The sequence below is a fragment of the Narcine bancroftii genome, chromosome 3 (assembly GCF_036971445.1).
Source record: "Narcine bancroftii isolate sNarBan1 chromosome 3, sNarBan1.hap1, whole genome shotgun sequence".
Classification (NCBI taxonomy): Eukaryota; Metazoa; Chordata; class Chondrichthyes; order Torpediniformes; family Narcinidae; genus Narcine; species Narcine bancroftii.
Genome location: NC_091471.1, coordinates 26540288 through 26562874, shown reverse-complemented (window position 1 = coordinate 26562874; position 22587 = coordinate 26540288). Strand labels below are relative to the sequence as shown.

At 40.2% G+C, this 22587-nt stretch overlaps 1 protein-coding gene across 5 annotated transcripts in view; it reads left to right on the top strand.

The window, feature by feature from the left end:
- LOC138757029 (E3 ubiquitin-protein ligase RMND5A) overlaps positions 1–19003 on the top strand; it is a 133616-nt gene extending 114613 nt beyond the window's left edge. For all 5 annotated transcript variants that reach the window (XM_069923646.1, XM_069923647.1, XM_069923645.1 and 2 more), the window contains 6 exons: positions 98–198; positions 710–876; positions 7805–7970; positions 11308–11410; positions 12391–12545; positions 18183–19003. In XM_069923646.1, coding sequence (XP_069779747.1) covers positions 98–198; positions 710–876; positions 7805–7970; positions 11308–11410; positions 12391–12545; positions 18183–18246 — 756 coding nt within the window. In that variant the 3' untranslated portion in view covers positions 18247–19003. The remainder of the gene's footprint in view (positions 1–97; positions 199–709; positions 877–7804; positions 7971–11307; positions 11411–12390; positions 12546–18182) is intronic.
- Positions 19004–22587: the final 3584 nt, after the last annotated feature.

Genomic DNA, 22587 nt, shown 5'->3' with positions numbered 1-22587 from the left:
CGCCAGACTCCCCTGTTCCGAGGAAAAGAGTATATTTTAAGCTGACTTGATTGTCATATTCTAGCTCCTAAATAACATGGTCCTTATTTTCCCTCAGGAAGCTGGCTTGTGCATAGAAGGAAACCAAAAGGAGCCTTTTGTGGAATTAAATCGAATCTTGGAGGCACTCAGAGTAAGAGATCTAAGGCCCGCACTCGAGTAAGTATAATTTTATTTTATAATTGTTAAATGTATTAGTGAAACTAGGGAGGTCTGGCAATTTTTAATTCAAGTACTTCAACTAATTAAGTTATAGAAACAAACTTCAGGATTGTCTGCCTCCTTTTAACAGAGGTCTGCATTCTTAGAATGTTCTATGGTTTTAATTGTGGTTATGACTTCAAATTGTTGCATTTCTGTGCTGGTAAATAGGTTGTACGCAGCAACTTTCAATGATCTTTTTTGTATAAACTAAATATGTTCTTTAAAAAGGAAATTCAATTTTAATCAAATTGAAGGGATTTGGAATTATTTCTGTATGGAAAGCTTTTTTTCCCCAGATTTCTTGGTAGTGTAGAGTTTTCTATTTACAATTAGAATAGGATTTTCCTCCAAACTATTGAATTATAAAATCTTGTTAGCTTTTCATTTGTTTATTGTAATATTGTAGATTTATAGTTGGCGCTACAATTTCTAATTAACATGATGACAAATTTACTTTGCTTATAAGATGGGCAGTTTCAAACCGTGAGATGTTGATGGCACAGAACAGTTCTCTTGAGTTCAAGCTACACAGACTTTTTTTCATAAGTCTGTTAATGGGAGGCACAGAAAATCAGAGGGAAGCTCTTCAATATGCAAAGAACTTCCAACCATTTGCTTTAAATCACCAGAAAGGTAAGCAGTTATTTGGATTGGAAATAATGTGTTGTAGGAATCCATATTTCACTGCATGATAATGATATTTTTCTCAAATTTTCTCCTCCCCCCCCCCCCCCCCCTCCACAAGTTGACTATTATTTGCCAGCCACAGCTTGCATTTATATAAAACCTTTCTATTGTACTGTGGGCGAAAATGCTAAATGGAATTATTATCAGATAACCTTTTGCAATAAGCCATTTGAGAACACATTAGCGCAGATGCCTGAAACATGGAGGTACTTTTAAGGAGAGCAAAGAGACCGTGTTTGGTGAGGAAATTCTTGTGAAGCTTGGCATAGAATTGCCAGCATTGGAACAAAAATGCAAAGAAAACCAGATATGAAATGATACATTCTGACAATTAAAAAAAACTGCTGGAGGAACTCAGCATTTCAAGCACCATCTGTGGGAGCGAGGAGGAATTTTTGACCAAATGGATTGAGACACATCAGACTGAGGGGAGAAAGTGGAGTGAAGATTGATGGGTGATGGAGCTAAGTGTGGGAGGGAGAGGAATGGAGTTGGGAGTTGGAAGCAGATACAGATATGAGGAAGGTGGAAAGGCAGATGGAACTAGGTGAGGGTTGTGAAGGTAGAACTCTTCAGCAGCTATCTCCACTATCAGCCTTCCCTCCTTTTGATGCTGTCTCTCCCCTTCATCCCTTTATTTATTGGAACAACGTAGGATGCCAATGATGGAGAAGTCAAAGTGGAGAATTTAAAAATTGGGTGATTTTAAAAACTTGGGATTGCCTTTGTGGACTGAATAGATGTGATCTGCAAAGTGATAATTTAATCTGTGTATGGTTATTTCAATGTAGAGAAGATTGCATTGTGAGCACTGATAGGGAGATCTTCCTTCCAGCCTTATCATTCTCCAATCCTACTTAGCATGCTTCTACCTCATTCCCAAGGTCCACATGCAGGAAGTGTTGTTTATGCACTCACACAATTAAGACTTGGAGACGTGATGCTTTCTCATCCTTCTATTAGACTAACATGCACACACACAGAGTTTTATCATGACGTGGGCGGGCTTAAACCCAACAGGATGATCTTGGTATACCTGTTGTTTCAATCAGATTTTGACCCACAGTATTTGCATCTTTCTAGTTTGAATCTATTTTTTCCTTATCTTGTCATCTTAATTTCCATCCATGTACCTCTAATCACCTCCACACATTAGCAGTTTCTTGGCCCTATCAGGCTCATTTGCACCTTGAATGCCCAATCTCTCCATATATCTTTTTCACACTGGAAAGCCCTGTGGCAGAGTATTTAGAAATGTTTTTGCGAGATAAATTGGGAAAGGTTTGTTAGAGTAAGTCACAGGCAAACACTTTAAAATAGATCTTATTTGAAATACTGGAGACGTAGGGTTTTTCACACCTTTTTGCAAGAGCTTTGAAGAGTGCTCAAGAGACATCACTAATGGAATATTGTTTATCAAGGCAACAGATGAAAGAGCAGGCTGGAGCCGCTGCTGTCTGAAAGGAGAATTTTCTGTTGTAAGAGGGTCATGTGGTTTTGTAAGCAGGGAGAGTCAAACGGGCTTTCTCAGTGTGTGTGTGAGACACACACAAAAACACACCACTTGACAGTGTGTCAGCCAGCAAAGGTTGCTGGGACTGAAACAGTACAAGTTGGCAAGCTTTTGAAAGATAGCTTGGTCGAACCCTTTGTGGTTCATGCAAGAGGAGAGGATTGGCTCTCTAATGTTTTACTTGGAATAAGAGAAACAAAAACAAACTCTGTGGTGACCTGAAAGAAAGAGGTTATCATCTGGAGGCACTGAGGTGACTAATGAAAGTAAATCAGTTGTGGTTGTCCTGGAACAACACATCTCTCTCTGAAAAACAACAAGAACCTTCCTGAGCAGTAACCATTTACCTTTCGAGTACCAAAGCCTGATGAACTTTATAAATGTTAAATTCTGTGCACAGTATAAGAATTACCTGCAACCAGTGAACTTGGAAGAATGAGAAGTGAGAATGGACTGTGAACCAAAGAACTTTTCCACATTATACATTATACATGTGCGCTTAGAATTAGAATGGGGTTGAGTTAGGTTAAGTTAATAATAGATGTTTAAGTTTGATTCTGTTTTTATGTTTAAAGATAATTAAAAGCAACTTTTGTTTAAGTAACCATTTGTCTTGGTGAATATCTACTGCTGCTGGGTTTATGGGTCCTCTCGGCTCGTAACAGCCCATACTTTTTTTTTTAAGAGAGGTGCAACCAACATTCTTCCACTAACATTCTCCACAAAGCTGAACTCATTCTTGGTTTGAACAGCCTTTTCCATTTTCATTTTCTCCAAGTCAAAGGTGCAACAATAGGAACTTGCAAGCTATGCTTGTATCTTGCTTGGATATGTAGAACTTTGCTTTAGTACTAAAGTTCCCTGCTTTGCTTCTTTTTCCAGAAGGAAATGGGTGACTACTAGGAAGGGCAGGCAGATTCAGATTTATTGTCAGAGTACATACATGACATCACTTACCAATTATTGGCAGTGCAAAAAAAGGCAGATGGTGCCTTGTGATCTTGCCTTTCTTCGTGTAGGAAAGCGTTGTTAGAGTGTGAAATGGGCCCCTCAATGGAAAGCAGTAGAAACAGCCCAGGTTGTTACCTGACTGGAGGACTTTTCTGGATAAGGTGGGGGGTGGTGGGTAATGGGGGTGGAGTAGCAGTATTAGAATATTATAAAGTGAGTGGTGGTGGGGGAGTGGGCAGGTAAGCACATCTGTAGCTACAAAGAAAACTCCAGATGGTTTGCTGCTTCCCTGGTGCTATGTTTAAGCATGTCTCTGAGCAGCTGCAGGACATTATGAAGGGTGAGGTTAGTACCAACAACACAAAGGAAAAGTCTTGTATCGCGAGTTTAGGAATTTAGTTTGTCATTCAAAGATAGGACCTCTAAGGATTGCTTCCAGTATAATGAGCTAATGAGTTTAGGAATAGAGGGATAGATCAGATAAATTTCTGAAGAGATGCTGTAGGAGGAATCTCTTAGTTTCCTGAAGCACTGGGTCTCCTTCTAGGAAAGGTGGGGCCTTGACAGAGAATGCCAGTTGTACCTAATCCAAAATGGAACCAAAATTCTTGATTGGAATTGTGTTAGTGCTATTGGGGGAAGGTTTAAATTGGATTGACAGAAGAATGGTTTTCAGATGAAGAGATGGAGTCACTGAGAGGAGAAAAATGAGCAAATCCAGAAGGCAAACCTTTAATAAACAGCTGAAACAATGATATTGTTGCAATCTCTGAGATATGGTTGAAAAATACACAGGACAGAAAACTCAGTATCCCAGAATATAGAATTTTCATGTAGGACAAAAGGATGTAAAAGATGAGATGGCATTGCACTGTGAGTCAAGGAATGTATTCCTTTAATATCCTAGAAGACTCCTGAAAAGAGATTGTATGGCTAGAGATTGGAAACCAAAAGGGTATGTCATTTTGCTAGAGTTGTATTGATTAGTGCAGTGTAGTAGATGTGGTTTACATGAGCTTCACTAAAACATTTGGCAAGGTATCAAATGTGAGACTGAGCCAAAAGATTAGGACTCATTGGATCTAGGGCAAGATGCTAAATTGGCTTGGAAATAGGAGATGGAGGGTGATGGTAAAAGATGGCTTTTGTGATTGGATGTTTAACTAGTTCAAGTGATCAGTGCTGGGACCTTTGGTGTTTGTAACATATGTGAATGATGTGAATATGGAATATGAGGCATGATCAATAGCTTTGCTGGTGGCTCGAAGATTGATGAAACTGTTTAACCTGGGAGTAGTCTGAGGCCATAGGGTAAAAACATTGTATTGATGAAATGGGATGAGAAATGATAGCCAGAGTTTAATGCAGGTAAATGTAAGATGATGCATTTAGAAATGCTAATAACACTTAGACATACTCCATGAATAGTTGGATCCTTTGGATTGTTGAGGAACAAAGAAATGTCAGTGTATCAAAGATTCTTGATGGATAATGTGGTTAAGTGGCTTATGGGGTATTGGTCATTAATTGCAGAAATGGATGCAAAAGTGGGGAGGGGAGGTTTAAGCTTCAATTTTGTAAAACCTTGATCAGACCTCAGCGGGAGCACTGCATGTATTTCTGGTCACCGTGCTCCAACAAGGATGCAATAATGCTGGTGAAGGTGCAAAAGAAATTCATTAGGATATTTTGTGGGATGGAGTGTTTCATTTATGAAGGAAATGGGAGCTATTGGGTTAATTTTTCTTAGAACAGAGGATGCTAAGAGGGGACGTGAGTGAAGTATATAATGTTTTGAGGGGTGTAGATAGGATAGACTGCTGGAAACCTTTCTCTTTATCAAAGATGAATAAAAATAGAGGGCAAAAATTTAAGGGAGAGAAGGCATCTGATCGGGACTTTTCCCACTCAAACAATGTAGAGTATATGAAATACATTGCCTGGAATGTGATGGAAATAGTTGCTGACAGCAACTTAAAAAGTGGTTGCACGAGCACTTAAATTGAAGTTGCGACACCTGATCTTTATATTTTTTGAAAATAGTTCTATCATGGAAAAGTATTTGATTCATTTACCCCTCTTACATTTTGATGCATTGAATTAGGAGTCACAATGAAGTATCCTCTAGGGAAACCAAAGATCAGACAGTAACTATGTATGGTGTGCGAGGGTGACCCTGATATTTCATCCCGCTTCCACTCCAAACTCTTATATTCAACCACCTACAATGGCCAAAGTAAGGTGAAAGAACAGAATTTTATCTAATTTCAGGGCACATTGCACTGGATGTGAGTATTCAATACATCAAATTCTGATAATCACGCCAGGCCAGTGTGCAGAGAGGTAAGCAAGGTCAACCCATGGAGAGCTGCTGGACCGGATAACATTCCTGGCAGAGTGCTCAGGGGATGTGCGGTTCAGCTAGCAGATGTTGTCACTGGGATCTTTAACATGTTCCTGAGAAGCACCATGGTCAAAACGTGCTTCAAAGCTTCCATCATTGTCCCCTTGCTGAAGAACTCGTCTGTGTCCTGCCTCAATGACTACTGCTCTGTCGCAGTCACGTCCATCATCATGAAGTGCTTCGAGATGGGGCACATCAAGCTCCTGCTACCCCATGACTAGGACCCCCCTGCTCTATGGACAACGTCATCACTACTGCCCTCCATCTAGCTCTCACCTACCTGGAAAACAAGGACTTGTATGTTCAAATGCTGTTTATTGAGCTTGGCATTCACTCAATCATACCACGGTATCTGATAAGGAAGTTGAGCCTCCTGGATCAAAACACTTCCCTCTGCAATTGGATTTTCAACTTCCTGTTGGGGATATCCCAAGCAGTCCGGATTGGTAACAGCACCTCCAAAACCATCAAACTGAACATGGGGGGCCCCCCAGGACTGCATGCTGAGTCCACTGCTGTTCACTCTACTGACCCACGACTATGCAGCTAAACAGCTCAGACCGCATCATCAAGTTCGCTGACAACACAACCGTGGTGGGCCTGATTTGAAAGAATGAGGAGTCAGCGTATCTGAATGTTAAAAAAACAAAAGAGATGGTGTCAATTTCAAGAGGGCCTAGCGGCGGGGTGAGGGTGAACCACGTTTCACTGACCATTGACGGCTCCACCGTTGAGGTCGTCAAGAGTATCAAGTTATTTGGAATGCACTTGGTGGAGAATCTCACCTGGTTCCTTAATACAACTTCCATAGACAAGAAAGTCTAGCAGGGCCTTTACTTCCTGCAAAGGCTAATGAAAGTTCATCTCCCACCCTCCATCCTCAATACATTCTATAGAGGATATATCGAGAGCATCCTGTGCAACTGCATTGCCATCTGGTTTGGAAGTGTAGTCAGACCGCAAGACCCTGCAGAGGATAGTGAATTCAGAAAAGATCATTTGTGGGGGGGGGCCTCTCTTCCTACCACGAAGGACATATTAAATACTCGATCCAGGCAAAAGACGATAAACATTTTATTGTGAAGGACTCCACACACCTCTCATGTAAACTGTTCTCCCTTCTGCCAGCTTTTTTCCCCCAACCCATCAGACTCCTGAACTCCCAGAACATTTGTGGTTAGGGTACCGTGGACTGTGTTTAACATCTATTCCAACTTCTATTGATGTAAATATGCTCTGTGGTCCTTGAGAAACACTCTCCTCTTTACTGTGCAAGTATGGTAGGAACGATAAATAAAGGTGACGACTAGATTTTCCCGATGTCTTCACTGTTGTTGCTTTTTCTATTTCAATTTGTTCTTGGTTATCTCTTTTGTCTATTTTCTGAAAGCAATTGCTCCTTTTACAGTTTCTTTTATCTTCAGCCCTCCCCATATTTCCACTTGAAAAATGAGAAAGCATTTGACTTTTGAGGTGTATTTGTCTTGAAACAGCATGATGTTTCTCTCTCCCCACTGTCCTCCTACACCCTTACCATTGCTGCGTTACTTACTGAACACTCCCGGCATTTTCTATTTTTGTTTCACATGGTGAGTTTAATTAGCAAAGGGAAATCCAGACAATTTTGACTTTCCCAACTTAAAAATTGAAAGGACTTGTATCCATATTATTGCCACTGACCAAGTCTGTTCATTTTGCACAAATTGAGAATTGAATGGCAGATGTTCCTGATCATTATATTGCATAGTATTCATTGTACCTGAATCAAAAGAAATATACGGACAACATTAGTTTTCTGTCAATATAATCATTTCCAATACACATCCCTCATTCAAAATAATAGGAGAAGAAATAAGGTAAATTATGTTACAAATCTATTACGTGATCACTAGTTTAATTAGAATCAAAGCTTATAAGTTTAAGACTGGAAAAGTAATTTTGATTTGGGGTTGTGACTCTTTTAGTTGAGGAATATACTCTAATTTTGTGTTTTTTTTAATATATAGACATCCAGGTGCTAATGGGAAGTCTTGTCTACTTGAGACAGGGAATAGCGAACTCCCCCTATGTGCACCTCTTAGATTCTAACCAGTGGGCTGATATCTGTGATATCTTCACCAGGGATGCCTGTTCTCTCCTTGGTCTCTCAGTAGAATCGCCACTAAGTGTCAGGTATGAATAAATATTGAAAGAATTGATCATTCATCCATTAATATTTTTAGTGTGTCTTATGGCATTAAATCAAACAATTGTGATAAGCTGCATTTTTAGCACCTATTTGAATTTAAGTACATCAAGTTTTGGCATAATGTTGAGAAATTCAATAATTTCCTTTCTTGAAAGCATTTACATTTTAGGTCCTTCTGTTAAATGTAGTTTCTTTCTTTTTCTAATATCTTTATTGAGTTTAATAAAAAAAAAACATATATTAATCCAATATATGGTTTGAAATATGAGAAAAGACATAATTTGTACTTCTCATTGTAAATTGTGTGTTCTTATCTCAATTAACCCATTTTAACAAAATATCTCAAAAAAAAGGAAAAAAAGACCCACCCCCAATTAATCGAACCGCCCCCCCACCCCCCCCCCCCCCCCCCAACAAGGTTAACTTGCATATCTCATATACATAGGAAATGAAAGATGACATTAGGAAACCAGACAGTGCTGCTTGGGAGCATCCAAACACCCTAATTCTTTAAATTATGGTAAAAATGCAGTTTGATTGGGTAGAGAGAAATTTTGATTTCTTCTTCATTTATCTCCATCAACCTTGGGAAACCCTAGATACTTATGTTCAGCATTTGAATACTGCCAGTTTCTGCTTTATAATCATCAGTTATTAATAAATTTGAACACTTTCCATATGTCTTCAAAGTTTCAGTTCAGCAATTATCCACCAGAAATTTTGAATTCTAGATTTTTCAAGTTGCTGAGCATGAAGGAAATATTTGTGATACAGTGATGACTAAGAGAACCTAATTGTCATAAACCCTACCCTGACATCTGATTAAGAGTTTTATAGCCCAGAAGTGGGTCCATTGGCCCAAGTTGTCTCTCCGAGCGAGTCCCATTGTCCTGCATTTGGATCATATTCCTCTAAGCCTTTCCTGTCCATGTATAAACACAAAATGCTGGAAAAACTCAGCGGGTCATAGTGTAGCAAAGGTAAAGATACATAACTGACATTTCAGGCTTGAGCTTTTCAACAAGGAATGATAGAAAGTTGGCAAAGATGGGGGAGGTGTGGCAAAGGCATGAGATGATAGGTGGAGAAGGGAGATAGGGACAGCAGCGATAGGGAGGGATGGCTAGGTAGTTGGAGGGTTAGAGAACTGGAAAGGGGGAGGGGAAAGAAAAGGGAGCAGGTTAGTAGAAAGCAGAGAAGTCGATGTTAATGCCATCTGGCTAGAGAGTGCCCAGAAGGAAAATAAGGTGTTGTTCCTCCACTCTGTGGGTGGTCAGGGTGGAATAGTACATAAGGCCATTGTCAGAGATGTGAGTATGGGAGTGTGACTCAGAATTAAAATAGTTGGCTACTGGGGAGTTTCTGTTGTGATGGATAGAGTAGAGCTGCTGAGCGAAGCGATCTCCCAATCTGTGAACATTCACTTCAATGAAGAGAAGGCCACAAAGGGAACACTGGATGCAGTAAATATATTTCTGTGGATAATAAGTGGTGTTCCTTCACATGAAAGGCCTGTTTGGGGCTCCGGACCATGGTGAGGCAGATGTGGGCTCGTGTTGAACCTCCTGTGGCTGCTGGGGGTGGGGGAAGCAATAGGTGGGGAGGGATAAATGCATGAGGGAGTCACAGAGAGAAGGGTCCCTACGGAAGGCAGAGAGAGGAGGAGAAGGAAAAATATGTCTGGTGGAGGGATCCTGTAGTAAGTGCTGGAAATTCCGGCAGATAATATGTTGGATGCGGATGCTGGTGGGGTGGTCGGTGATGATGAGAGGTATTCTATGTTTGTTGTGTCTGGGGCCAGGGCAGATGAGTGGGAAATGGAGGAAATGTGGGTGAGGGCTGAGTTGATAGTGGTGGAAGGAAAGTCACATTTGTGTAAGAAGGCAGGCATTTTGGAAGATCTGGACTGGAAGACCTCATCTTGGGAACAGATGCAGTGGAGATGGAAAAATTGAGGGAAGGGGATGGGATCCTTGCAGGGGGACAGGGTGTGAGGAAGTGTAGTCAAGGTAGTTGTGGGATTTAGAGGGTTTGTAATATATGTCAGTGGAATGCTTGTCTCCCGAGGTGAAGGCAGAGATCCAGGAAGGGGAGAGTGTTATCGGAGATGGACCAGGTGAGTTTGAGATCAGGGTGGCCACGAAGTAGATGAAGTTGGCAAGCTCATCATGGGTGCATGAGGCAGCCCCAATGTTGTCATCGATATACCAGAGGGAGAGTTGAGGGGTCTTGCCTGTGTAGGCTTGTAGCATGGATTGCTCCACAAAACCCAAAAACAGGCAAGTGTCGCTGGGACCCATCTGGGTAACCATGGCTACTCCTTCAATTTGGAGGCAATGAGACAAGTTAAAGAAGTTATTTAAAGTGAGAACAAGTTCTGCCAGGTGGAGGAAGGTGTCATACACCTACTTTATCACCCTATCAACCTGTTTTGCCTCTTCTAGGGAACAGTTTTCTTGTACCTCCAGGCCTCTTTACATTGCTCCCTACCCTTCGCTGTGTTTGTCCTCCCCTGGTTTAACTTTGCACTTGCACTTATTGGAGTTGAATTCCATCTGCCTTTTTAACTGCTGTCTAAGGTTGATCAATATCCTGTTGTAACCTTAGGCAGCCTTCTTCAGCCATCTCCCTCTCAGCACTTGCTATACATAAATTACTGAGGGTCCCACCTCTGCCAGGTTAGTTAGGTTATCAGTCCACTTCTAGATAAGGTACAGCTCGTGCCTTTTTGCACAAGTTGTCTCTGCCTTGGAACAGATTTTATCAATCCAGGAAACCAAATTCTTCCCACTTGCAGCAGCTTTTTGGCCGCATGTTAATTTTTCCTATTTTTTTCTATTCCAACCCTCACTAATGTGGGGGATTAATCTGAGATTAGAACCCTTGAGGCCCTGATGCCTAATCTATTGCCTAACTTGCTATTTATTCTGCAGGATCAGAACACTTTTTTATATCTGTGTTGTTTGTACCAAATGAATAGTACGACTTTGTAGCTGCTCACTCTCTCCCTCTGTAATTACTCAGACATTTTTGTCTCTGGTACTTGGGAGCCAACATTATCCTGGAGCCGAGAGCAATAAGGGAATGAACATTAAATGTTGGATTTAAGGATGTTCGTGTTCTGTTGATGAATAAATAAAATCAAACTTTGCCTTGCCAATCCTTCACTGAAAATATAGTATATTTTCACTATTCTAATGGTAAAGAAGTTCGTTCTGAATTCACTCTTGAATATACCATTGATGTGTGCAATTTGAGAGCAAACTGCACATTTTAAATGTTTGTATTAATTTGCTTGTCTTTTATGAATCGTTTGTTTAGTTTTTCAGCAGGTTGTATTGCTTTGCCAGCTCTCATAAACATTAAGGCAGTCATCGAGCAGAGACAGTGCACTGGAGTATGGAACCAGAAAGATGAGCTGCCAGTAAGTACATATTAATGTTTACTTTTAGGTTACATGTAAACCCCTGAAAAATAAGAGGCTTTTAATAGTGTTGATTAATTTGCAGTCAGACTAGAAATGGCAGCCAAAAGAATGGATGGGTTTTGCTGATTAACTCTGCACATATTTATCCTACTTTTCATTACTTCTAATAAAATTCTCTTTGATCATGCCTTCTCCTACCCCTTACCCACCCACCCCACCCAAAAAAAAATCTGGCATTATTGGTGTATTTTACAAACCAGGCACCCTGTGCGCGCTGTATGTAAATATATTTACATGTTGAAAGAACGCCCACAATTGAGAGCGGGCATGGGAAATACGCAATTTATAGCGAGCATTAGAACGTAATAGCGGCAATGTGAGAACGCACTCAATTTATAGTGGGCATGGGAAATTTTGATCTTAGGAATATCTCTTTGTACTGAATGCCATGGTATTCCTATAAACTGGACATTCTGGCTAGGGCACTGCACCTTATCAATGTTAATTGCCCAGACCCGTCCCTGAAGGAGGAGATTAACATATCAAATGCTTTTGATTTGAGTCATTAGAATTAAAATCCTGCTTAAATCTGTCTTCAATCTATTTAATTCATTCCTCTCCAAAGCTTATTAATGTATTCCAGCAGGATATCATCTATATAATAGGCGATTGACGCCTCTGGGGAAAATTTATTGGGTGTTAATTGCAGGAGATTAACTGTGGCAGATACTGGTATGTGCTTTGTCTCATGTCCCATTTAAATGTAAATTGTTTTTGTTGTTGGAATTTTGAGTAGACCCACGCGGTTGAATACACGCACTCAAAATATTTTTACATAATTTATAATCTTCTGCACGTTGTGTGTGTTCTATATGCATATCTGCATTATATGAGTGAAATTACGGACTTTTAAATTATTCAGGCATTGCTCATTTTGTGCAAAGTGTCGAGTTGATTTTTTTCTGATTACTTTATAGATAGAAGTGGACCTTGGTAAAAAATGTTGGTATCACTCGATATTTGCCTGCCCAATTCTTCGACAACAGACCACAGAATCTAATCCACCAATGAAACTTGTCTGTGGCCACATAATCTCCAGAGATGCTCTAAACAAAATGATCAACGGAAGCAAGTAAGTGCTGGCAAAAAGCCCATGATGTTACATGTTCTGTTTATCCGCCTGCAGCTGACGTGGACTTTTTACCCCCTCCATAAATCTTCGTCCGCGAAGCCAAGCCAAAGAAAAAAAAGAAAAGAATTGAAACCTCAAAACAAATTGTTATTTAGGTATCCTTGTTGAATATATATTTAGAATATTTCTTCAGGGGGGGTAATAAAACACGTCAGTCCCCCAGATTTATTTTAATGTTTGCTTATCTGTCTTATCATTTGGTATCAAAATTAGACAAAATGATATTAGACTCGAGTCAAAAAAAGTTCTGTAGACTTCATAGATATTTGGGAGAAAAAAATTGATTTTACTCCTAAATGTTCGAGCTGAAGTGTGAAGAATGTATTTTTCAATTCAGAATCCCACTCTCGAGGGATAGTGTCCTCTCATTTTAGGTATTACTAGCAAGTATAGACAATTGATTTTTCTCCACTTTAGAATGTAATTTTTCCCATTTAAAAAAAAATTCTAGCTTGCTCCTTTATCTTCTCAATTTGTTTGTGATTTTGGACAGATGGTCTGTTGGTTATCCATGTCAAGTATAACAATGAAGGCATAGTGAGGAAAAAGTCTACTTTGTTGTCACAATAGCTACTTTGAATTTTAGAAACTCTGTTTTATGGGGTCATTAAATGCTGAAGCACAAAAAGGTATTAGGGCAAGGTGATTGGAAGCTTGATTTTTAAGGCAGGAGAGGGGTCATGACAAGTACATTTTGGGAGGAAATTCTAGAATGTGAGACTTTCAATCTAAAGGAATTTCAACCAAAGGAGGTAATGGTAGGTTGTTGCCACGGGGTGCATCCTTTATTGTTTATCATGTGGATTTAATATATGGAAGAAATTTTAAGCAGTGTAATTGATGCATTTTCAGATGACACCAAAATTATTGGCGCAGTGGACAATGAAAAAGATTATCTATTATTACAACAGAATCTAGATTAACTGAGAAAGTTGGCAAGGGAAGAGCAGATGGAACGTAATCAAGAAAGTGAGGGGTGATGTAATTTGGGAAGTTAAATCCGGGCTTGCATAGTAAATGGTAGATCCCTCTCTCTCTCTCTCTCTCTTGGCTTGGCTTCGCGGACAAAGGTTTATGGAGGGGTATGTCCACGTCTGCTGCAGGCTCGTTGGTGACTGACAAGTCTGATGCGGGACAGGCAGGCATGGTGGCAGCGGTTGCAAGGGAAAATTGGTCGGTTGGGGTTTTTCATCCTTTGTCTTTTGTCAGTGAGGTGGGCTCTGCGGTCTTCTTCAAAGGAGGTTGCTGCCCGCCGAACTGTGAGGCGCCAAGATGCACAGTTGGAGGCGAGATCAGCCCACTGGCGGTGGTCAATGTGGCAGGCACCAAGAGATTTCTTTAAGCAGTCCTTGTACCTCTTCTTTGGTGCACCTCTGTCTCGGTGGCCAGTGGAGAGCTCGCCATATAACACGATCTTGGGAAGGCGATGGTCCTCCATTCTGGAGACGTGACCTACCCAGCGCAGTTGGATCTTCAGCAGCGTGAATTCGATGCTTGCGGACTCTGCCAGCTCGAGTACTTCGATGTTGGTGATGAAGTCACTCCAATGAATGTTGAGGATGGAGCGGAGACAGCGCTGATGGAAGCGTTCTAGGAGCCGTAGGTGGTGCCGGTAGAGGACCCATGATTCGGAGCCGAACAGGAGTGTGGGTATGACAACGGCTCTGTATACGCTTATCTTTGTGAGGTTTTTCAGTTGGTTGTTTTTCCAGACTCTTTTGTGTAGTCTTCCAAAGGTGCTATTTGCCTTGGCGAGTCTGTTGTCTATCTCATTGTCGATCCTTGCATGTGATGAAATGGTGCAGCCGAGATAGGTAAACTGGTTGACCGTTTTGAGTTTTGTGTGCCCGATGGAGATGTGGGGGGGCTGGTAGTCATGGTGGGGAGCTGGCTGATGGAGGACCTCAGTTTTCTTCAGGCTGACTTCCAGGCCAAACATTTTGGCAGTTTCCGCAAAGCAGGACGTCAAGCGCTGAAGAGCTGGCTCTGAATGGGCAACTAAAGCGGCATTGTCTGCAAAGAGTAGTTCACGGACAAGTTGCTCTTGTGTCTTGGTGTGAGCTTGCAGGCGCCTCAGATTGAAGAGACTGCCATCCGTGCGGTACCGGATGTAAACAGCGTCTTCATTGTTGAGGTCTTTCATGGCTTGTTTCAGCATCATGCTGAAGAAGATAGTAAAGAGGGTTGGTGCGAGGATGCAGCCTTGCTTCACGCCATTGTCAATGGAGAAGGGTTCGGAGAGCTCATTGCTGTATTTGACCCGACCTTGTTGGTTTTCGTGCAGTTGGATAACCATGTTGAGGAACTTGGGAGGGCATCCGAGGCGCTCTAGTTTTTGCCAAAGCCCTTTCCTGCTCACGGTGTTGAAGGCTTTGGTGAGGTCAACAAAGGTGATGTAGATCCCTAGAGTGATATTAAACAACGAGATCTTGGAGTACAAGTACACGGTTCCCTGAAAGTGACAACGCAGATAGAGAGATGAAAAATGCGCATGACTTGCTTACTTTATCAGTCAAAGGATCAAGTATAACAGTTGGAATGTTGTGTTCCAGTTGTGCAAGCTGTTGGGTGGATCGCACTTGGCGTATTGTGTGTAGTTCTGGCTATCACATTCTGGGAAGGATTTGATGAAGCTAAAAAGGCTGCAGAAAAGATTGATGGGGATGTCGTCATGGACCAGAGGGCTTGAAGTTTAAGGAAATTGAGTAGGTGTGATCTGTTTTCCTTTGAACAAAGGAGGCTGAGTGAAGAGTGATCTTAGAGGTTTATAAAATCATGAGAAATGTGGATATGGTAGATAATCTTTTTGCCAAGGGTAGAGAAGTCTAAAACTAAAGTACATAAGCTTAAGATGAGAGCGGAAAGATTTTAAAGGGGATCTGAGAGGCACGTTTTTCTACACGGAGGTTGGAGATGTATGGAACAGGCTGCCAGAGGTAGTGCTGAAGGTGGGTCCAGTTACAAAGTTAAAATATTTAGATTGTTATCTGGACAGGGATAGGCGAGAGGAATCCAGGCCAACTATTCTCCATCCACTGAGCTCATTATATAATTGAAGAAAATTCCAGCAAGCTTGTTAAAACGTGGCCTGCCCTTCCTGGATACATGCCGCATCTGCCTGATAGAACAATTTCTATCCAGACAACACTCTCTTTCTTCCTTCAGGATAGGTTCAAACATATTAAGCTAACTGCCTTATTATTAAAAGGCTGGGTCCTGCCTTTTGACTTTATCCTTTTTTACACCAAAGACATGACATTTGCTGTCTTTCAATCCACTGGGACCTGCTCAGAGGCCAGAGTATTTTGTTAAAATACTATATCTGCCATAATTTCTTTCAGTACCCTGTGATGCATTCCTCCAGGATCAGGTGACTTGACTACATTTTAAACCTGCTAATTTACTCAGCAGAACATCTTTAGTGATAGCAATTGTATTGAGGTCATCGTCTTCCATCCATCCTTAACATTGCTCTTCAGTATGATGCCTTTGTCTTCTATTCTGAAGACTGACACAAAATACTTTTTCAAAGGCCTCTGACATTTTCGTATTAAGCATTATTAATTTGTTATGAGCCCAGAAGACTCCAAAACCCAGCAGCAATAGAAATTCATCAAGACAAATGGTTACTTAAACAAGTCATTTTTAACTTTCTTTAAACATAAAAACAGGATCAAACTTTAACTTATTACTATGAACTTACCTTAACCCCCTTCTAATTCTAAGCACACATATATAATATGTATATGTTCAGGAAAGTTATTTGATTCGCAGTCCAATCTCATTTCTCACTCCTCCAAATTCACCGGTATCAGGCAATTCTTATACTGTGCACAGAATTTAGCATTTATGAAGTTTCATCAGGCTCTAGTGAAAAGGAAGGTTCTAGTTAGTTTCAAAGAGAGATTTGTTGCTTGTTGGACACACACAAACTGATTCCCTCCAATCGGCCACTTCAGTGTCTTGCTGAAGAAACTTTGCCCCATCAGGGTTTTCCAAATGATAATCTCTCTTCTACAGGTCACCACTGAGTTCCTTTTGTTTCCCTTATTTCAGGTGAAACACTAGCCAGCCACTTCCTCTTGTAAGGTCCATAAGGGTTTTCAACAAGCTGAACTCACAACTCACAACCGGTCTTCCAAAATGGGGTCTTCAACCAAGCTTGCCAGCTTTTCATGTTTCAGGCTCAAAAGCCACTGCAGAACTGAATTCTCTCTCTCTCTCTCTCTTTCTCTCTCTCTCTCTCTCTCTCTCTCTCTCTCTTTCTCTCTCTCTCTCTCTTTCTCTCTCTCTCTCTTTCTCTCTCTCTCTCTCTCTCTCTCCAAAGAATCCTATGTTTTTCTCTCTCACTGCTTGCAAAACCACAACTCCCAAGGCTCCAGACCCAATCTTTGAAAGATCTTATCAGCCTCTTGAGCCCAGATTCTTCAATTTGTATTTGTTTTTTAAATTCTTTAGCAATGCATTTTCATTGTTTTTGCAAAATCACTGGTGTCTGAGTGTTCAGCTTGAGGAAAGCTCTTGCATTTTAAATTGGATCTCTTTTGTGAAGTGTTAATGTCTATTTGTGAAGTGACCTACTCTAAACCCCCACAATCTATCTCTTTAAAAGACATTTATATATAATATAAAATATCTAACCCGTCACAAATTCCTCCTAATTTTCTGTACAACTTTAACCATCCTTGTTGACCTCAGACATAAAAACATTAACTGTTTTATGTTCTGTGTTAATTTCTTTTCATTATTGCTTGCTTAGCAGTTCATTGTTGCTTTTAAAAATTTTCCCAATATAGTTTCCCACTACTTTTGGGACTTTGTATGGTTGAGATTTTTATTTGATACCTTCTTTCGTTTTCTTTCTTATTCAAGGCTGGCTTTCCCTCCCAGTATGTCCTTGGAAGGAATATACTTTTGAGCATTAAAACTTCTCAACTATTCCACCTTACTAGCTTATGTTCCCAGTTTATTTTGGCCAACTCCTCCCTCATCCTGTTGTAGTCTCCGTTATTTAGACATAAAACACTTTTTAACCCTCCATCTATACGAGTAATTCAATCGTACAATGATCACTTTTTACTGAGCAGATGCATGGTCATTTTACCTGTCATTTTACACGGGACTACATCTAAAATCCCATGTTGCCTTAAATTCCCTTTGACATATAATGATAGGATCAAACTGGAAAATGAGTGCTAAAGTTGCATTTAAATTTTCAATATTATTCAGGATGGGATGTAATGTTGAAGCAGTTTTGATCTGATTTCCGATTTGTCATTGAGATTAAAATTACTTGGGTTGATCATTATATATTAGCATTAGCCACTGCCATCCCTTAATCCAGACTACATTTGAGCCCTAGATAAAATGAAAGGCAATAATCTGATAGGCTCTGTTACACAATTCCCCAAATTGAACTACTGATCTGCACCAATTAAAAGGTAGTAACATATCTTTGTTGCAATCCATATACAGTTGTGAGATGATCCCATTTGTTTATTTGAGTTATTGCAGACTACTTTGACCTTATTTTGTTAATGATTTTTTGAATTAATTTTGAATGTGTTCACTTCCCAGATTAAAATGCCCTTACTGTCCAATGGAACAAGCACCAGCAGACGCAAAACAGATCTTCTTTTGAAGATATTGTGATGTGAGAGATGGTTTGGGAATTCCGGGCACTGCAAGCTGCATTGTTCTGATGGACTAATGCTTACTAATTTGTAGAACAGTGTTTACATGCCAGTGTGTATTTGGGATGGAGAAAAGATGAAAACTACTGGATATAAATTAGTTGCAATAGGGCTTTTGAACTTGGTCTTGGTATTTGATCAAGTGGATACACCAGCACTCACCATTTCATGCAGTTATTTTGTACTGAGACAATACTAGCAGTGCATTTTTTTTTAACTTAAATGAATATGTAATCACCAACGAGCAATGCTTTTGATATGATTCTTCATAGTATCTTTCTCATTACATGGGTTAAATTTGATTTTTTTTAAAGTTATGTGATTTTTTATTCTTTAAAAATATTAAAAAACTGAATGTATGAGTATACAATAACTACTGGCAATGTTTGCATACATTTCTACATTGGTTTGACTAGATAGCTGATATATTTTCACTTTTTTGTCATAATTTGGCGCAAAACTCACATGTTGACTGAGCACATATAAAGCTCCCAGGGTTTATTATTTAATTTTTTTTGTAAATTTAAACTACATTTGCATAGAAAGTGAACTAGTAAAGTATTGGCATGGGGGCAGAAACAATGCATGAAGGATAGGCGTGTATAATTTTTGCTTCATGTAGTTAATTTAGTTACATGTATGGTACCATGTCCAATACTTATTATAAAACTGAAAAATCTTATTAAACACAAGTTCTATACCAAATGTTTATGTATTTTGTCACTGAGCTGAGTACCATGTTCTACTGAAGGATAGACAAATTTGTATTATCCTCGTAAATGATGGGTAAAATTTAATTTTAATTGCTATTGTTCAATATATTCTTCATGCTTTATTCTAGAAATTAATTTAATACTGAAAAATGCACTTTGGAAAGGAGTTCTGAAATGGTTGTATAATTCTGATATTTGTGAAATTTAACGTAAATTTTCTTCTAATCCAGCATTATTGTTGCAAATTGCTGCAGTTATTCAAGTTGTATGTTGTCATTGTACATTAAATGCCATAATCTGAGACGCAGAAATACCATTTTGGGTTTAGATCGCCAATTTTCTTGGTAGTAGAACATCTGTAATTTTAATATTGGAAGGGAACACACAAGAATACTGGTGCAATTTTTTACAAAAACTATTGTTCAGAGTTTCTGGATAAATTTCACATTAAGAAGACAGTGGCTTCACCAACCTCCTGGAATTATGTTTAAATCTGCTCCTGGAATTTATGGATGTCAGCACACCACATTCCAAGATATATAACTAATTCAAGGTTCAAAAATCTAGTTAGCTTCAGTTGGTTTGAAAAGTGTGTTTGCTACAATCTTGACAGACTGGGAAAAGTACTTCTAAGTTGGTAGTAATGAGCTAGATAAAGCAAGCCTTTATTGTCCATTATCTTAATGATCTTATAAAGCTGGCTTCTTGACCCATTCAGCAACAATCAAAGGGTGATTATAAGTATCCAAGTTAGGATGATGGACAACATCAGAATTTGTTGTCATTAACAAGTCATGAAATTCAGTGTTTTGTGGGAGTACCATAATGCAAACATTCAAATTATAACCATTTTAAAACCATACTATTAAAAAAAATATATAGTGCACGAAATGTAAGGCACTGTCTTTGGTTCACTGATTATTCAGGAATCTGTTGGCAGCGGTGAAGAAGCTGTTCTTGTGCCATTGAGTCTTTGTCTTTAGGCTCCTGTACCTTTTTCCCGAAAGTAGCAGAGTGTAGAGGACGTCGCCTGGGTGGTGGTGGCAATTTTGAAGATGGAGGCTGCTTTTTTTTAAGATACCGCCTTATGTAGATGTCTTCAATGGAGTGAAGTCTGGTGCTTGTGATGTCGCAGGCCGAGTTAACAACCCTCTGGAGTTTATTGAAGGATGATCTGCAGGTGATGATGCTTCCATGCACCTGAAGGCTTTATCCTTGGTGATATTAGTCTCATATTTGAGTGTAGCCCAGGTAACTCTAGTGCATTTTGCAAATGGAATATGCTATATAACATGATGCTCTTATGATAGAGGATAAGATCAGTAGTTCATTTAATTGTGTTTATGCTGGAATAAAGGTTCCACTTTTTGTGGTTCTTTGCTTCTGTTCCCTTTGGCATTTATTCTTTTTTTTTGTAGAAATCTCAACAAATCAGGATAAACAGTTGCACAGAATGCATTTCTGAAGATTCAAAAATGAGGAAAGGAAACCTAGCTTTTTATGCACTTGTATTGAAGTGCAGCAGACTTGCTAAATGAGGATAGAACTGCAGATGCTGGAATCTGAAACAAAAACAATTTACTGGAGGAACTCAGTGGGTTGAGTGGCAACAGTGGGAGTGCTGAACTTATCTGCTCACATGTGAACAGGTGGCAGAAGGGCATTCCAGTCACTGACCTTGCTGCAGAGATGGTTGCTAGGGCTTTCGTGGATCTTTGGATTCCATCTTTTGGTGCTTTGGTTGCTATGACAACAGATTGTTGATCTCAGTTCAAATCAATGTTCTTCTGAACTCTCACTGATCTGGGCACAACTCTTATTCGCACTACGTTGAGCGTTTCCATTGGCAGTCAAAGGTAGCATTGGCAGCAGGTGGGAATATATCTACGTGGAGCAAACATTTGCCATGATCCGGCTAGTTATAGTGATCATCTTAGGGAAAACATGAGATTACTCAAACCTACTCCTGCGTGGTAGGCGTCACTTGCAGTATACGTGCCGAATAACCTGGACACTCACAACTGATTCCTTTTTTTTCCAGCCACCTCAATGTCTTGCTGATGAAATTTGCCCCCTCAAGGTTCTCCAGATGATAACATCTTTCTTTCAGGTCACCAGATAGAGAGTCTTTTTGTTTCTCCGATTTCAAGTGAAAAATTAGACAGCCAGTCCTCTCCTCTTGCATGAAGCACAAGGGCTTTGACCAGGCTGAACTAAGCACTCACAACCCATCTTCCAAATGGGGATTTCCACAAGCTTGCCAGCTTATCCTGTTCCAGTTGCTGCTGCTGACTGGAAAACTGTAGAACTGATCTCTCTCTCTCTCTCTCTCTCTCTCTCTCTCTCTCTCTCTCTCTCTCTCTCTCTCTCTCTCTCTCTCTCTCTCTCTCTCTCTCTCTGAGAGAAAGCATGTTTTACTCTCTGCTTGCAAAACCACATGACCTTCCTAGAACAGCATGTTCCACTCCAGACAGAATGCGGCTCCGACAAGCTCTTTCATCTGTTGCCCTTTTGTAAACAACAACCCATTACTGAAGTCTCTTGGGTACCCTCCAAAGCTTTTGCAAAGACTGTTGGTCCCAACATGTCTAGCATGAGCAGAGCTCCAGTATTTTAAATAAGATCTGTTTTAAAGAATTTGTATGCGACCTCCAGTAAAAACCCTGCCCCAATTTATCAAACTGGTCAATGTCTCAGGCTGGAACCCTTCATCAAGCCATACCAAGTATTCAAAGTTCTTTTTATTGTCATGTAGTAATATATTAAAAAAAATGTAATGTGGTTTGTGTGCTGTGTAGTGAACAAAAGAAAAAAAAAACACCAAAGCAGTCTTCAAGATCCTTTGGGATGTAGGATGGAGCTGGACTATGGTGTGAGGTTGGTAGAGGAGCCAAGGTGCCCACCTCGCAAAGTCGCATTAGCAGGGCTGTAGCTGTTTCCTCCTGGCCACGAGCTGCTGGCACAAACTCCTGGGACTGTCAGCGGGACCCCATAGACAAGCTCATTGGAGGACATGGCAAAATCCTCCTTCGGTGCTGAGTGGATGCCAAGGAGCACTGGGCTGACATCACGTTGGGGTTATCACTGAGGTCTGTGTGTTGTGCAGTGAATGAAAGAAAAACAAATCACAAAGAAGCTGTGAGTGAGTTGAACTAACCAACTGACTACTGGAACTGTCCGAGAGCTTATCAGCACCACTTCCCACCAGGACTATTGTTATGTCAGCTGAGTGCCTGCACCTCTGATCTGATTCACTTGTGGATCAGAGCAGCTCACTATAATCACATATATGATGTTCCTTTGCCTGTTGTAAAACCAGGTGATATAGGTTAAGGGGGTATCATCTCCAAGTTTTTCCTTTTTACAATATTTAGATATGATTTTCCACTTCCTTCCACTATTATTTAAGACACAAATCTGATCTAAAGATCCACAAGTGTTTCTGTGTGTTCCTGCCCTGCTGAACTGGTATCATCTTGCTTCATCTCCATTTTATCCCAATGGGTCTAGTCCCTCCCTGTCTATAGTTGAGGTGCCTCACATATCATCCATCACTTTAACAAATTCCAGTTCCCT